Genomic DNA, 16220 nt, shown 5'->3' with positions numbered 1-16220 from the left:
CCATTGGGAAGCCCCACTTGCAGAAAGTGTGGTGGATTGAGGACTTGTTGATTTCCCTCTCATGGTCTGTTGAGAAAATGCAACTGAGATTGTGTGCCGGTATGTTGTTCTTGCCCGGGATGTGAGCCGTGACAATGTGGATCTGACAGAGGATACACCACTTCCAGATTAGTATTGCTTCCTGGCAGAGTTGTTCTGAGCGTACCCCATCCTGTTTTTTTATCTAATGCATGGCTGTTGGATTGCCTGTTAGTATGTTCACTGTAGAGCTGGAGCTCTCAATGGAGACTTGCATGCACATGTACCGAAGTGCTCTCAACTCTAGGAGACTGATGTGTTGCAGTTGCTCATTTGGGGACCATGTACCCTGGACTATTTGGTCCCCGAGATGAGCACCCTACCCCAAGAGGGAAGAGTCTGATGTGATCGTGAGTGTAGGAAGGGGTCTCTGGAAAGGCACTCCTATGCACACATTGCTAGGTTGTATCCACCAGGTGAGGGAGCTCCTGACCTTCGCTGGAACACCAAGACTGTGTCTACACTATAAAAATAACTTTGACGTTGCAGATTTAGTAAGCAACTGCGAAGAAGAGTGTCTACACACACCCTACTTCAAAGTTAAACTTCAAAGTAGGACAGTACTCCATTCCTGGGAATGGAGTAAGGACTTCGAAGTTGGGCTCCCTACTTCTAAGTTAACCTTGAAGTAAGGGAAAATGTGTGTTAACTCTCTGCTGGCTACTTTGATGTAGTCCCCAACTTCAAAGTTAGTTCCTAGTGTAGACACATCCTCAGTGACTTGTTCAGCAGGTATAGGTGGGTTCTGAATACCACTCTGAACAATGCCTGCATGGGTCTTCTTTGTAAACATGTGTGTACCACCAATATCATTACTGCCAAGTGATCTATGAGGCATAGGCATTGCCTGGCAGGTACGGTTGGTGAAAGTTGCAGACCAGTGAGAAGGTTTTGTATTGTTTTCAGCCTGGTGGAAGATAGGCTGGTGGAGGAAAGGCTGTAGCAGTCTGGCAGTCTAGGAGCACCCCTATGAATCTGAGTCTTGGGGTCAGTGTAAGGGTGCACTTTTGAAGGATTATGCACAGACCAAGGCTGGAGAAAAGAGTCCTGGTGAACCATTCTGCTTGCTCATTCTGCTCCCAGGATTGGCTCCTTATCAGGCAATTGTCTAGACAGGGAGAGACGGTTACTCCCTTTGTTCTCAGGAACGCAGTGACCACTGCCAGCACCTTTGAAAAAACCCTCTATGTTGTAGATAGGCCAAAGGGAGGCACAGGCTGGGGAAGTGAGAACAGACGCAGGTGTGTTGTGGTCATTTACCAGCTTAGTCTGCTGAGCTGAGGCAGAGGGCTTATCAAAGAGCCTCGCTGCTTTAGATAAGGAGGGTTTGGACCTTTCCTTCTCTAGCCCCTTCGGTGAGGACACCTGGGCTGCGCCCTTAACTGCAGGGAGGGCAGCACTGTGGTGTTTTGAGGCGGTTCCTTGCGCTCTGGGGAACACAGAGCCCCAAGAGGCTTACAACCTCTTCTTGCCCCGTCAAAGAGCCTCACCTCTGGAGCATTTCTCTCTCTTTGCAGGGCTTGTCAATGGCAGAGCCCTGTCAGTGCTCTCGGTCCCCTGCAGGCTGCACCTGAGGGGGGGAGTCTGTTTGCGCTGCAGGAACCAAAGCCTGCTCCATGAGCCAGATGTGGAGCTCTCTGCCTCTGCGAGATCAGTTTGAAAAGCTCCTGCAGTGAGGACAGCCTTCAGTTTTGTGCTGGTGTCCGAAGCACTGGACACAGTGAGAGTGTCCCTCTGACAAAGGGACTGAGATGCCATAGGCAGAGCACTCTTTAAAACCTGGGAAACTGGCCATGATGAGGGGCTGGTTGCATTTTAAAGGGGAGCTGGCAAAGGGTTGGTCTAAGCAAAGACTTGTCAGCAGCTCTCCTTGTTGTCAGTTTCCTTTCCTTTTTTTTTTTTTTAAAGCTTTTAAAGTCTGTTTGATGTTTACAGAGCCTGTTTAAAGACTTCTTATCTCAATTGACTGTTTGTCTGTCTATTTCTCAGGTCTGAGGGCTGAGGGAGCAGGAGGGAAATAACACAGGAGCTTGTGGCGAGAAGAGAACTGAGGTGACAAGGCTGCCCACACAGGAGCAGTAACTGTCACAGGCATCTCGAGACTGTGCTCTGCACACATGGGAAGCCAGCTGAGGGGCACTGCTACGAAAATCTTTGGCTCGTGGGCACAGAGGTGCTGACACACCTCAGGCAGAGCTCCCACGGGGACCCTCAAAGAAGTACTATTATTCCAGTTTTGTATGTAATCACAGCGTCGCCATTTTAAAATACAAGTTTAACAAATATCTGATAAGCAACTACTCAGACAATTATTTTGGATTTTAAAGCAGTGCTCTGCAACCAGTGTGAAGTGGCACACGGGTGTATAGCCAAGCAGGAATTAGTGTGCCTCAGAGTCATGCCCTGGGAATGCCGTACGCTGCTCTGAGCATGTGCCCCACTGCTTGGTGCAGGGCAGCAGTGGGGCAGTGAAAGCAATGATGGTAGCAGCAGTTCCAGGGTGGCGGCAGTGGTGATGGCAGCTCTGGTGATTCAACAGCATCAAGTTAGAACAGGGTGGTGGGACTGGGTATTCCTGGTTCTGGAAGAAGGGAGGGGGACTGGGTTAGAGCGGGGGGTGCCTGGCTCTGGGGGAGGGAGCGAGGGTATGGTTATACATATTGGGTGTGCAGTGAAGTTATAACAAGTGCCGAAGTTTGCCACAAGGTGATAAAGGCTACTGAGCGCTGTTTGAAGGTATACTGGGACAGTTTCATAATACGTTTTTGCATTCTGGTCTTTTTATTATATTAATTTTCTTTTGACCAGCTGAATTATCTCCTGCTTTCCCAGATGGCTACATTAATTTTCTAGGGATTACTGTGCCACGTTTGAAAGCAAAGCTAAAGAGCTGCAGGTTATTCAGTCATTTGGTTGTTCCACTTTAAGATGCTGTGAGTTGTTTTTACATAGTCATCCTGGTTTCACAGCTTAGGGTGCACAGCTCAGTCTGACAAGGATCTGAAGATTTGAGACACACCAGCACAGTCAATTTGTCATAGCCATCTAGCACATACATTGGATTTATTTAATCCAGGAGTGTTAATGTCGATGGCACTAAAATAGATCTTTGATCCAAGCTACTCACTGAGGTTATTAACTTTTTCCCCATTTAACTCATTTTTGAAAAGTTAAGTGTACACCCTCATAGCCACTGAAGGGAATGGAAACGTTGTAGTTTAAGAAGAAATTTATGCTATAACTAAATGTATGTCAAGAGCCTAATCCTGGAGCCTTGCAGAGCCAAAACACAGTGTAGTTTAAAGGCTTGGATGCCCTTTCACGATAGAGAGGCAAGGTGGATGAGGTGACATACGTTACCTTCTGTTGGTGAGAGAGACAAGCTTTTGAGCTATACAGAACCCTTCTCTGGGTAAAAAGAGCTGCTTGCAAGCTCAAAAGCTTGTCTCCTTCACTAACAGAAGTCGGTTCAATAAAAGATACTACTTCACTCGCCTCTCTTGCTAATATCCTGGGACACTGCATATTTTCATACTGATATAAATGCAGGAATGACACCACTGAAGTAAACCATTACAACACTGTAAAGGGGAACAGAATTAGACCCTTGACATCTACGCATTATACCAAACTCAGCTCAATTTTACTCTGTCAGTCTCCTGTTTGTTTTTAGTCACCTGCTGTCTCATATTTGGCCTAGTGTAAAGAAAGGACCATTTTCAAAATCAAGCTCACTTTTAGAAATGTATCCTTCCAACATTTTGGAGAAGTTCTACAGTCAAAGCTTAGGTCTATCACTCAATAGCACACTATTACATCTGCTAATGTATCACCTTCAAGGACTTGAAAAAGTACAAGTAGTAGTAGAATGCATATAAAAAGGTAATTAGCAAAGTAAGTGTTAGCAGTAGGAATTCAGTTTAAGATAACATTTTAATCAGGAGCAGCTCTTTGAGATATGAAAAAACAGAAAACATTTTTCAGATGAAAATGATTTCCTTGCGTTACAGTCCATCTCAAAGCCTCAGATGATTTAAAATGAACATGAAGCTCTTTACTGCATGATTTAGGTAGATACACATCTGGTCTCTTGGTAGATTTGAAGTCATCGAAAATGTCCTGCTACACCAGCATAACTGAAAGCATTATCTCAGAAGCCCAGCTGGACTTGTCTTTGACATATTTAGATCAAAATTCTATTAACTTTCCTTTACTATTACTCTGTGCCAGTACAAAATCTTCAGACTTACTTTTGGAATGCATGGCATTATGTATACCTTGCTTTTGACCCAGTTTTGTTAAATATACTGAACTGATGAGCCAAAGGTCTTATCAGCCCTACATAACTTCTTACTGTAAAAGAGGCTTTGCAGAATTCTAGAGCAGACATAACCTTTAGGCAAACAAAGCCAGTGATAGCTTTGCATATTCAGCTAATTACTTTCCTATTTTCTTTTTAATGAGTGCAGCATCAAAACTAGATTTACGCAATCTTAGAAAATTAGCCAACAAACTCACTGTCTTTCTTTCATTCTTTCCACAGCAGTGACTCTCCATTTCTCTGGACTGGCAAGTGTCTGCACATAAATGTTTAAAATGAAATATAAAGACAGTGGTGGGGTGACTACTGGCTAGAAAAGGAAATTATTGTGCAACCCAACATAGAGGTTCCTTTATCTTCCTTATAAAATATCATCTCAGGGTAGAAATGGAAAAAAATTGTTTGCTAGCTTATACTTTTCTCTTGTATGGTTAAGGCATAGGACTGGGACAAATAAAATCTTGTTTCTATTCCTAATCTGCCATATACTATGTGTGTGACTAGGGGAAAGTTATTTAGAGCCAGATTTCTGCCATGTATTTTGAGTAATAACTTACCTGGGAAATCAGTGGGGTTACTAATGGAAGAAGATAGAACTCCATGTGAGAAGGATGACAGAATGTGACCTTTAGTCTTTCTGAACAAAACTGAGTTTACTTGCAGAAGGGCCAGGTACTGGGGTGCTTTCTGGGTGGGTACAGAACAGTGGGAATGCCCTGCTGAGCATGTGTGGCTGCTGAACAGGTCCAATATGTCTATTTCACTTATTAGCAAAGGGGCAGAATGAAATTATTAGGGCTGTCAAACAAGTCACAATCAATCATAGTTTGAATTGCAGTGTTAAACTAGTAGGCTGTGGCCACACTTGGCCAAAACTTCGAAATAGCCATGCAAATGGCCATTTCAAAGTGGATTAATGAGGTGCTGATCATTGGCCTCAGGACACTTCCAACCGCGGCCCTTCGAAAGTGCCGCTTTCGAACGCTCGCAGCTCGGCGTGGCTACACGGGAGTCCTTTTCGAAAGGACCCCCCAGCTTTTGAAATTCCCTTATTCCTCTCAGTGTAGAGGAATAAAGGGAAATCGAAAGGTGCAGGGTCCTTTTGAAAAGGACCCCCATATAGCCGCGCTGAGCCATAAGTGTTTGAAAACAATGCTTTCAAAGCGCTGCGGACGGAAGTGTCCTGATGCAACTACGTGAAATAAAATAAAACTTCTACACTTGACAGTTGTACTTCCATGATAAAGAGAGTGCACTACAGTGCTTATAGGAGGCAAACTAAATAATACCACAGGTTGAACCTCTCTAGTCCTCAGGGACCTGACTAGTGCCAAATGAGAGAATTTGCCGGACCGCAGGAAGTCTATATTGTCTAGCACATTACCAACACTTCCACTGCTTACTGGGCTCTTAAAAGACATTCAGGGGTAAATTAGAGCTAAATAACAGCACAGAACACTGAGAACCAGGACTGGTGACTTTAAACAAAGTTTATGGGACCAAGGAAGACTTGGCCACATCCATGGTAAGTGGTTATCTGGCTAACTAAAATCATGCTGGATTAAAGATATTTCCAGCTGAGAGTGCGCTGGATTAGAGAGGTTCTACTTATATTTCTTGTCATTTTTACAGTGCAAAAAATAATGTATAGAAAGCACTTTATACTTTGTATTCCATGTTGTAATTAAAATCAATATATTTGAATGTCAAAAATCATCCAAAAATATTTATAATGAATTTTAATACACATTCTATTATTTAACAGTGCGATTAAAACTGTGATTAATGGTGACTATTTTTTTAAAATCCAGTTGGTTTGTTTTGCTTTAATTATGTGAGTTAACTGTAATTGAGTTTTCCACTGTAAAATTAATTATATTTTTAAAACCCCTGATCAAGGTTAAAAATACAGAAATGGCCATATCCTATCCCATGAAAGCCACCAGCAAAGCTAAATTGACTTTAGTGGATTTCACCCAAAAGGTATTTCAATATGGCTGTTCAGCATTATGCTCTGGGTAGCTTTTTCTCCCTTCCTCTTAATTAGAGACTTGTTTTCCTCAGTAGGTCAATAAAAGAAATGATGAAAAGGTGTATGAGCTGCCTTGTACCAAATACTAAAAGACAAATAATGGATCTCTGTGGAGCAGCTCACGGAACACAATTTCTGAATGAAAATACAATACTAATTGATCATTTTAACATGTGCTGGGTGAGATTATAATACCCAATTAAGTAACAGCACCTTCTGCTGGTGACAGGGCCTGTGTGTAATGTGAATCACACCATATATGAGGGTTAATAGGTTATCTGATTACCCAAGGCAGTAAAATATTCAAGCATCATCAATTTACTGGATACTAATTTGCCTTAGAGGCAAGCCACATGTGGATGGTACTTTAAAATAACAACTTAAAAGATTTTAATCAAATAGTATTTTAAACAGTCTGATGCTACCAAGTCTGCAATAGCAAAGCATCCATTTTCAGTGTCAGTGGGATGAAAACAATATGTATCTTTTTCTAAACAAGAAAAGAGACTCTCAAAAGCATACAAGTTAGCCGTAGAACTGCTAACCTTGCTCTGTATCACTAGCAGGAGTTAGATTTGGCAGGGAGGCATGGGAGTGGCAGGAAGTGAGGCGGGGTAGGGACACTGCAAGATTCGTTGTGTAAATTAAGCTCTTACCATAGTACATACGTGCTCTGTGGACTGCTTGGGCTTCACAACCTCAGTAGGAATCTAAATATAATCAATGGCACTGTTGGGTTCCTTGTGTTTGTCTTCTCTTTGTATGCCCTATTAGACATCTTCACTGTAGTTCCTCCTTGTGGAGGGGGTCTTAGATGCATCATGGAGTTCTGCTAGATTCTGAGAGTTTAGCTCTGTCACCCTGCTCCAGGATATAAAGGGTTAAAACAGCTATGGGTGAGAGCTGTCCTAGGAGCCAGTTACAGTGAGGCTAGTGACAGCCAATCAGGGTCCAGCTAGTGCCTTATAAGAGGGGTTCCTGGTAAGGAGGGGTATACTCTTACTCCAGCTCTGGAGGAGAGAGACCCAATTGCCTGCCAGTGAACTACCAGGGATAGAGCAGTGCTAGGGAAGGGCAGGGTGAGGCAGGAGAGCTCCAGCCTGAGTAATCCCAGGCTGAGACCCAGTGACGGGGACCTGAAGATTAGTAGAGCTCTCTGCTTCAGTCACACTTGATTCATGGTTTTCTGAGGTAAAAACATACATTAAAAAAGAAGTAATCTTGGGCAATGTCTACACTAGAAACCTTACAGCTGCCCAGTCATACTGCGGCATCTGTGCCGCTGTAAGATGTCCTGTGTAGCCACTCTCTGGCTGCGTCTACATTACACTTCTGTTTCAAAAGAACGCCTTTTGAAAGAGAAGGTTGAAAGATGGTCTTTCAAAAAGGAGTGTTCACGCACACCAGCAGGGACTGAAGGTTCGGTCCATTCTTTCGAAAGGCCTCCAGCACAATTTCGAAAGAGTGTGTCTACACACGCCAGGGTGCTCTTTTGAAAGAGCAGGACCAGGAAGTGCTGCAGGCAGGGTCGCATGGCAGATGAGCCCTTCTGGGGCCACTGCCCGCCGTCTTCTTAAGGGCCCCCGCCACCGTACCTCAGCTTGCACAAGCCGAGGGCCAGCAACCCTGTCCCCAGGCAGAGCGAGAGCAAGAGCGACAGACATTGGAGGTGGCATCCCGGGCCTCCATGGACCCCAAACAGCACCCCCCTCCATCGCAGCCCTGGCCACAGTCCTGGCCACTGTGCTGCAGCAGCTCCGGGTGGCCAGCACAATAACCATCCTCCTGGACACCATCCTCAGGGAGCAACGTCCCCAGCTGGTCCCCTGGGTCATCTGCCACCTATGGAGCTTCCCCACATGCAGCGACTGGTGGGACCGGCTGGTGCTGGAAGACTGGGGTGACAACCGGTGACTACAGAACTTCAGGATGACCAAGGGGACATTTCTGGTGCTGTGCCACTGGCTTGCCCCAGTCCTCCAGCACCAGAACATACACCTGAGGCCGGCGCTCCCCCCTGCACAAAAGGGTGGCCATTGCCCTATGGAAGGTGGCCACCCCGGACAATTACCAATCTGTCGGCCACCAGTTCAAGGTGGGCAAAGCCACTGTTGGGGCTGTCCTCATCAAAGTAAGCCATGCCCAGCTCATACCTAGACTGCATGCGGGGGGCAAGGGGCAGCCTGGTGACGGGCACCGTAGGGAGAAGGGTGGGCACCCTGGGGATGGGAACAGGGGAGGGGATGGGGATGGGCACGGGTAGGCAAACCACATCCCACCCCACGCTCAAGAGTGCACCCCCCTATGCCCTGCAGGTCATCCAGGCGATCAACAAGGTGCTCCTGAGGCAGCTGGTTCATGTCAGGAACCTGGACAATGCCGTCCAGGGATTCCAGGAGCTGGGCTTTCCCATCTGCTTCGGGGCCCTGCATGACACCCACATCGCCATCCAGGCCCCGGAGTACAGCGGCAGGGCCTACGTGAATCACAAGGGCTACCACTCGGTGGTCCTGCAGGCCCTGGTCGATGCCAATGGCCAGTTCCAGGACATCTAGGTGGGCTGGTCCGGCTGCGCACACAATGTGAGAGTCTTCCGGAACTCAGGGCTGTGACCTCATATGACTGAGGGGACCTTCATCCCCTGGCGGGAGCTCCCCATCAGGGGCCATGGTAACACCCCCAACCTGCACGCTCCCTCTCCACCCACACCCTGCACACACACGCACACCCACCAGTACCCATGCACGGGGGACACAGGTTAAGCCATAAAAATAAACTATTTACTTCGAAGAAGAGTGCTCCTCTTTTTCTAGGGGGAACTATATCCATGTGTTGGGGGAGGGTGAAAAGGGAGAACTATTTACATGGGAAGTGGAAGGGTGAAAAGGGAAACATGGGAGGGTGGCCTCACCCCTCTATGGGGCTCAATGGCCGGGAGCCCCATTGCCCACACCTGCCCCTTCCTCCCCAGGGCTGGGGGCCCTGCCGGGGCTGGGCCAGGGCTGGCTGCATGCGGAGGTAGGGGCACAGCTTGGGCGTGGTTCCCACACCTGTGTCAGGCTCAGCACGGGGGTGGTGCTGGGCAGGGGCTTGACCTCCAGCTGGCTGGCCCTGGCCAGTAGGGTGTGGGCCGGGCGGACAAGGCTGGCTGGGGGAAAGTGGGGAGGGAGCAGGGCCTCAAGGTCAGCCTCCTCGGGGTGGGGGGAGGTAGGAGGATGGGGGGAATGCTTGGGGGAGGGGACGCACAGGTGATGGAGGCGTGGGGGATGGTGGAGGGGCGACGGAGGAGTGGGTGCAGGAGTGGCCTGCGATGGAGAGGCAGCAGGGGCCAGGTGGAGGACCACAGCCTGGGTGAGGGCGTCCAGGTTGGATGCCACCCAGTCCCATGCCTGCCGCTCCATGGCAAGCCACTCCTGCTTCACGCCCAACAGCTCCCTCAGGGCGCCTGTGTGGGCCGTGTCTCCTGCCTCCTCATCCCCGGGCTGGTGGTGCTGGCGGAGGGACCTGTGGCGTCCCCATGCTATCCCCGTCCGGGGCCTGGGCTGCTCCTCCTTGCCCTCCATGGTAGGGCCCCCTGGGCCTGCCATGGGGTCGGTCCAGCTGCTGGAGCTGGAGCTGTGGAGACATAAGGGGAGAGGAATGAGCCATTAGTCCACGTGAGGGACCCCCTGAATCCCCCCACCCCAGCCACCCCATCCCGGCAGTCCTGCAGGGACTGCACCCAGGGTTCCCCGTCTGGGCTGCGGGAGCGCTGGCTCTCCTCTGTCCCCCTCAGTCCCTCTGCAGCCTGGCGGCCTGTGGTACTTTCTCTGCTGTATGGTGCTGAGTGCCACACATCGGCCCTGTGAGGCTGGGGCAGTGGGGCCATCTGGTCTGCCTGTGCCATGGGGCTGATGTCCCTGTGGGTGGGCTGCAGCCACTCCGGGCATGATTGCGTGCCCCCTCCCCCAGCTCTGTGGCCACTCGCGTACACAGTACATACCTGTGGGTCCCTCCAGGAGCTCGGATGAGGCGTGATCCAATGGGGCCAGGCTGGATGGGCCTGAGGGGACTTCGATGATAAGGGCCCCCTCGCTCGAGCCCTCATCATCGCTCGTGTCCGGGATCTGTGGTGGCTGCCTGCAGGTGGCTGGAGGTCTGGGGCAGTCCTACCCTGCACTCCCCATCCCCTCCAGCTCCGGTTCCGTCGGGGGTCCGCCGTGTCAAGGAACACATCTGGGTGTCCCGCCTCCTTGGGCCCAAGGAGATCTTTAAAGGGTCAAGATCTTTAAAGTAGAGACAGCTGGTGGGTGCTGCCCCTGACCAGCTGGCCGTGTCCCAAGCCGGACAGTAGGCCTTCCGGAGCTCCTTCACTTTCGATCTCACCTGGTCCAGGGTCCGGGTGGGGTGACCTTGGCATTGGCGAGGTGCTCGAACATGGCCACATTTTGGCGCTGGACCCCTGTCTGCTGCAGGACCTCTTCATCTGCCCAGAGGGTGAGGAGGTCTCCGAGCTTGGGGGCTGCCTCCCCTCCTGGGCAGGCTCCCTGGTGTCCTTGGGGGGCCCCTGTGTGGGTGGGGGCCGGGGTGCTGGCCATGGTGCCAGGGAGGCCGGTAGGAGGGCTGGACCCTTGCTGGATGGCTGGGCAGCAGTGTGGGCACCCTGCTGCCTGCACACTCTCAGCTTCCTGCCTGAGGGCTTCTGGCAGCCTGCATCTTGAAACGCAGCCGGGCGCTGGAGCACAGAGTTCCGCTTGTGCTGGGGGCAGTGCCGCCACCTGCCAGGTGATCGCGGCCATGGGGCATCCGCAGAGCATCTACACTTGCTCTCTTTCAAACAGGAACAGAGGATCGACTTTGAAAGAACGAGGGAGTTCTTTTGAAATTAATTTCAAAAGAGCGTCGTGTCAGTGTAGAGGCTCCCCAGCTTCTTTCAAAAGAGCTCGGTCTTCCGATCCTAATTTCGAAGGTACACGCTAGTGTAGATGCACCTTATGAGAAGGGGAAAGCACTCTGCTGTCAACAGTAAACAACCAATGAGAAGCAATGCTATGTCAGCAGAAGACTGTCTTCCACCAACAATGCACTGTCCACACTGGTGCTTCCACTGATGTAACTTATGTTGCTCAATGTGCTCTTTTCACATCCCCAAGTAACAAATTATATGAACAAAACTGCTAGTGTAGATACAGCTTAGGAATCTGGAAAATATGGTGGCTGCATGACACAGGTGTCAGCCTTTTACCAGCAGGCATCCAATACAGGTTGTCTTTTATGCAGTCAGTACCCTAGTAGCTAGTTACTGTAGTAACTTAAAGACTAACTATTAGGTAACAAACTTCTGTAGGTAAGATCCTCTTCTTCAGATTAGCTCATTACCTAATAAATAAATTGTTAGTCTTTAAGGTGCTACAGGACTGCTTGGGGTTTTTTGTGAAGCTACAGACTAACATGGCTACCCCTCAGAGACTATTCCCTTGGGGCAGTGGTTCTTAACCTGGGGTGCATGCACCCCCTGGGGTTGTGCGATGCCCTTTCCATACCAGATTTTTTGAAGGTAAATCATCAAACACACAAAATTAAGCACAGGCACGTAAGTACAAATATTTTGTTTCACCAAACCTATGTATGAATTCAGTTAGCCACTAACTGTTGGAGTGTCATTTCCAGTTTAGTTCCACAGAAAAACTCTGCAACATCTCTGGGTAGTACTTGCATATTTTTGCATGCCTACTGTACTATTATTTGTGATGCGTAATAACATAAAACTATTTTTCATACATTTAATATGCATTTAACTGTATAGGCCCCCCATCTCCATTTACGATTTTTGATAAGGGGTGTGAGAACATGTTTTGAGAAACAAAGGGGTGCAGGCTGCAGTAAAGGTTAAGAACCACTGCCTTAGAGCCTGCTTCAAAAGAAGCCATAATCTGTCCCAATGGCTCTATTTTAAGATATGCTCTATTGTGAAAAGATGATGAATTTCAAACTAGCTATGTGCCATTTCAAAACGCATTTTTGTGTCTAGCAGCATTATTTTGAAATAACCTAGTCCAGAGGCAATAGGCTAAAATTGCAGGAAGGAAGATTTAGGTCGGACATCTCTATCTCTCGAGATTTTAAGAGCCAGTTAGACAAAGACCTGTCAGGCATGGTCTAGATAGTGCTTGGTTTTGCCATGAGTGCCAGGGACTGGACTTAGAGGTCCCTTCTGTTTCTATAAAACAGATCTGAGTGCCACTGAGGTCTGGGCAAAACATTTCAGCACCTTTAACACAGAATCTTTGAATTTTTTATCTCTGGATCAAAACTAGCCCTGGTTAGTAGCGACCTAAAGTGGGTGGTGGGATTTTCAAAAGTGGTCAGAACTGATCTAACACTGCTCCCATTTCGCTCAATGGGAATTTTTTATCTTTGACTTTAATGGGGAGATTTTGGTCCAAATTAAGGGCTTCTGAAAACCCCATCTCTACTCTTTTCCATTTGACAACTGCAGTGTGAAATGACCTGGTTGTTTCAGTCCAGTTTCAGCGACTTTTGTGCATAAATTTATAAATATATTTTTTACCTTAGTCCATAATAATAAATGTTCGTAATCTCAGATAAGGGCAAAGGATTAAATGAGTTTAGCAAGTGAACTACCCTTTCATGTCTAAATGCTGTCCTTGCCACCTCAAGTCGAAGCATATGATCAGGGTGGTGCAGAGAAGCTTTCTTTACTGATACCCATGTTGTACCTGTCCTGAGGCTAATCAGAGACTCTGAAGGCCATTACCTTTTGGAAGCCCGAAGTACCTTTAATAATGCATGCAAGATCTTTTAATAATAAATAGGTTAACATAAATAAAACGAAAGTTTTTCAAAAGTTTGTATGTTCGAAGTGAAATCTGCTACACTTCAGTCTAGTGCTTTAATGTATTTGGGAAACTATCAGCATCATATTTCACCAGCAGTAAATACAACAATAATGTATCTCACTGATTTAATCACCATCTTAGAAAGTGTTTTAACAACAAATCTGAGGATCTAGACCAGCCGTGCTGGTCTAGGTGCAGGATTCAAGGGAGAGGAGGATGGGGGAAGGTGGTGTACAGCTAACCTTTCTTTCTCCCAATCCTAAGAGCATACAGGGATCTCCCCAGGCATCCTCTGTGGATCATTACATTACCCTGAGCTCATCCCAGTGATGCCCTTTCCTGCTAGCTGTGTGTGGGAACGGGCTGTGAGCAGGTAGATAAAACTGACATAAACTTGATATATGGCTATCCAGGCAACAAATCCCCAAGTTGCTCGTTGGGAAGCATTCTGGGTCCTCCTTAGCATCCAATAATTTGTCCCATTTTTTCTAAGGAGGTTAATTACTTACTTTCTGAAAATGAGCCTGCTGACTCTTTATTACCTGGGTTATTGCACTCAACAGCAAGAAGACACAACTGGCCTTTAACTGGTCAAGGGGCACTTAAAACCATTTCACAGTATAGGCTAAAGAATTGTCTTTGATTCCAAACAGACTAGAAGCCTCCATTGATAATTTGCTGTTCAGATTATTCCTTGACTTGATATGAGAAGACATTTCCAAGCATTGTTATTTGCAGAACCGGTCTCAGCAAGAGAAATATGTAAAAGCCCCTGTTTACCTAATCCTTCACTTTGATTGAACATCATCTTCACTGTCAGACAAGCAGATCCATCTCCTAGGCAAACTCCACATCGATCTTCAGTTGCATTGGAATTTATCTTGTAATCACAGCCAACAGCCTGAAAAAAGAGAAAGATTTTCAATAAAAATATTCTGTCTATAGTGATTTGCTCCAGACTCCCCATATCACTGACTCCGGTGCCAGCTTCTAATCAGCTGCTTCAGAAGAGGAAATAAACTAATTTCATAGAATACAACATATTTTATGTGTAAAAACACTTAATATCAGAGATGCCACATCAAGTTAAAGTACATATTGTACATAAAGTACAAGTGTGACGGCCATTATTTGCACAGTACTTGCTATAAACCATGAAATCATAAATAGAAGACATTATTTTAATACAGTAAACTCTCTTTTAACAGGTATTCAATCTACCAAAAATCTCAAGCAAATTGCACCAGGTGCCTTCCCGGTGCCTAGGCCTCTTCCTTCAGGGGGCTGCACCACTCACAGGTCCCTCCCTGTCTCCCTCCTCTCCTACCCATTGGTCATACAAGGAGCAGAATCCAGCCACCACCCGGGGAGCAGTGCATGACGGGCGGCCCCTGGTGATGGGGCGCCTGGGACATGGCAGCCCTGCTGAGGGGAAACACTGAGTTATCTAAGCAGGACAGGGTGCTCCAGCCGGTGTGGGGCCCCAGAGGCCACCACGAGTGCTCTTGGGTACACAGTGGTGCTGAAGCCAGCAGCAGCCGGAGAGCAATATTCTGTCCTCAGAGGAGGGAAAGCCCCACCAGGCATGACAGAAGCAGGGGCGGCATAGCGAGGCCCTGCTGTGGGCTGCCCAGATGGAGGTGCTGGGAAAGCAGATTGGTGATGCAGCTGGAGGAAGGAGGAGATGCCACAGCATCCGAGCCACAAGTGGGAGGAGCTGCCAGCCTATCATGAGGCCGAGAAGAAGGAGCCAAGTGAGACCACCACACTGCAGCAGGAGTGGGACGCGAGCTCCCTGAAGGCAGATATGGAGCCATGTTAGGGATTTCCACCACCCAGCATATTTGAATATCTGGCAACCTCCCAGATACATACCTCTCAATTAACATGAATTGCCTAGCATGTCCTCTATTTTTCTCTATTGTTATATGGCATACAGATGTCCTAGGTTTCCCAAGCAAGTACTTTGCCAATTGAACTAAAAAGTAGCAGTGTTAGCACACCAATATTGTATCTAGCAACCTTTGCAAATATATCACTGGCACGAATATCTTTGCCAGACCTGAAAGACATACTGATTGCTTGGAACTTGTACCAACATTGATACTTAGTAGTAGTGTAGTCTGTTTTGGGGATTTGGTTGTAGAACACACTAAGTTTATGCAATCCTGGCCTCAGAACAGCTCTAGAAATGGTAGCTCAGATTCTGGTTTCTGATTCAGGTTCTGTGTGTCAGTCAGGCAGTACCAGAGTACTGGATTCTGGTTGTAGGCGCATAACAGAGAAAACTGTTGACGGGGATGAAATCTCTGCTGGCAACAAGCTTTACACTGGTGAAGGCAACCTCTACACCTCCCCAACATTGGGGAGCAAGTCAGAGGATATGGGGGTCAGGTTTGGTATAACTACACACAGCCCATCATCTCGCTATATATGGTTCCTTAGGTTGATATTCCAGTCTTAGAACAGTCTCAGGTGCTTTAGATCCACATTGAGGAAGCACAGAGCAGGACAGGTTCAAAGAACTGGAACTTCTTTCCCTTGTATGGAATTAAGCTCAGATGCAAGGTGACCTATACTTCTAGTAGCCACAGGAAAAGGATCCTAAAATAAATATATTCATTAAATCATTTGAAATGGATTATCTCAGACTTTGGGACTAAAGAAAAGGTAGAATGTAACATATGATATATGCAATTTTTTGGAAACGTGGACTATTAGAACACCAGTGTTGAGATATGGCAGATGCTAAGGAGCCATGGATTATTCAAAGGCTACAGTATCAAATTCATAAATGCTATGTGTAATTTTGTAGGTTGGCTAATCACTGGCTCAACAGATCAAATAAAGGATATTTCCTGCAGGAATTTAAGCCACTGGGGGTGACAAGTCTCGAATGTTCACCCTCTGGAGGGAATAACATAAAGCAGTTTGATATGATTCAAGAAGC

General features: G+C 47.4%; 1 protein-coding gene across 1 annotated transcript in view; it reads right to left on the bottom strand.

Moving 5' to 3' along the window:
• Nucleotides 1-16220, bottom strand: part of ADAMTS12 (ADAM metallopeptidase with thrombospondin type 1 motif 12) — a 278989-nt gene that overhangs the window by 54594 nt on the left and 208175 nt on the right. Inside the window, exon 14 of the mRNA XM_074995694.1 lies at nucleotides 14051-14171. Within this exon, the coding sequence (XP_074851795.1) occupies nucleotides 14051-14171 (121 nt within the window). The remainder of the gene's footprint in view (nucleotides 1-14050; nucleotides 14172-16220) is intronic.

This window comes from Carettochelys insculpta, chromosome 5, assembly GCF_033958435.1.
Source record: "Carettochelys insculpta isolate YL-2023 chromosome 5, ASM3395843v1, whole genome shotgun sequence".
NCBI classification, from domain to species: domain Eukaryota; kingdom Metazoa; phylum Chordata; order Testudines; family Carettochelyidae; genus Carettochelys; species Carettochelys insculpta.
The sequence above is the reverse complement of the archived record's forward strand: the minus strand, read 5'-3'. Positions and strand labels throughout refer to the sequence as shown.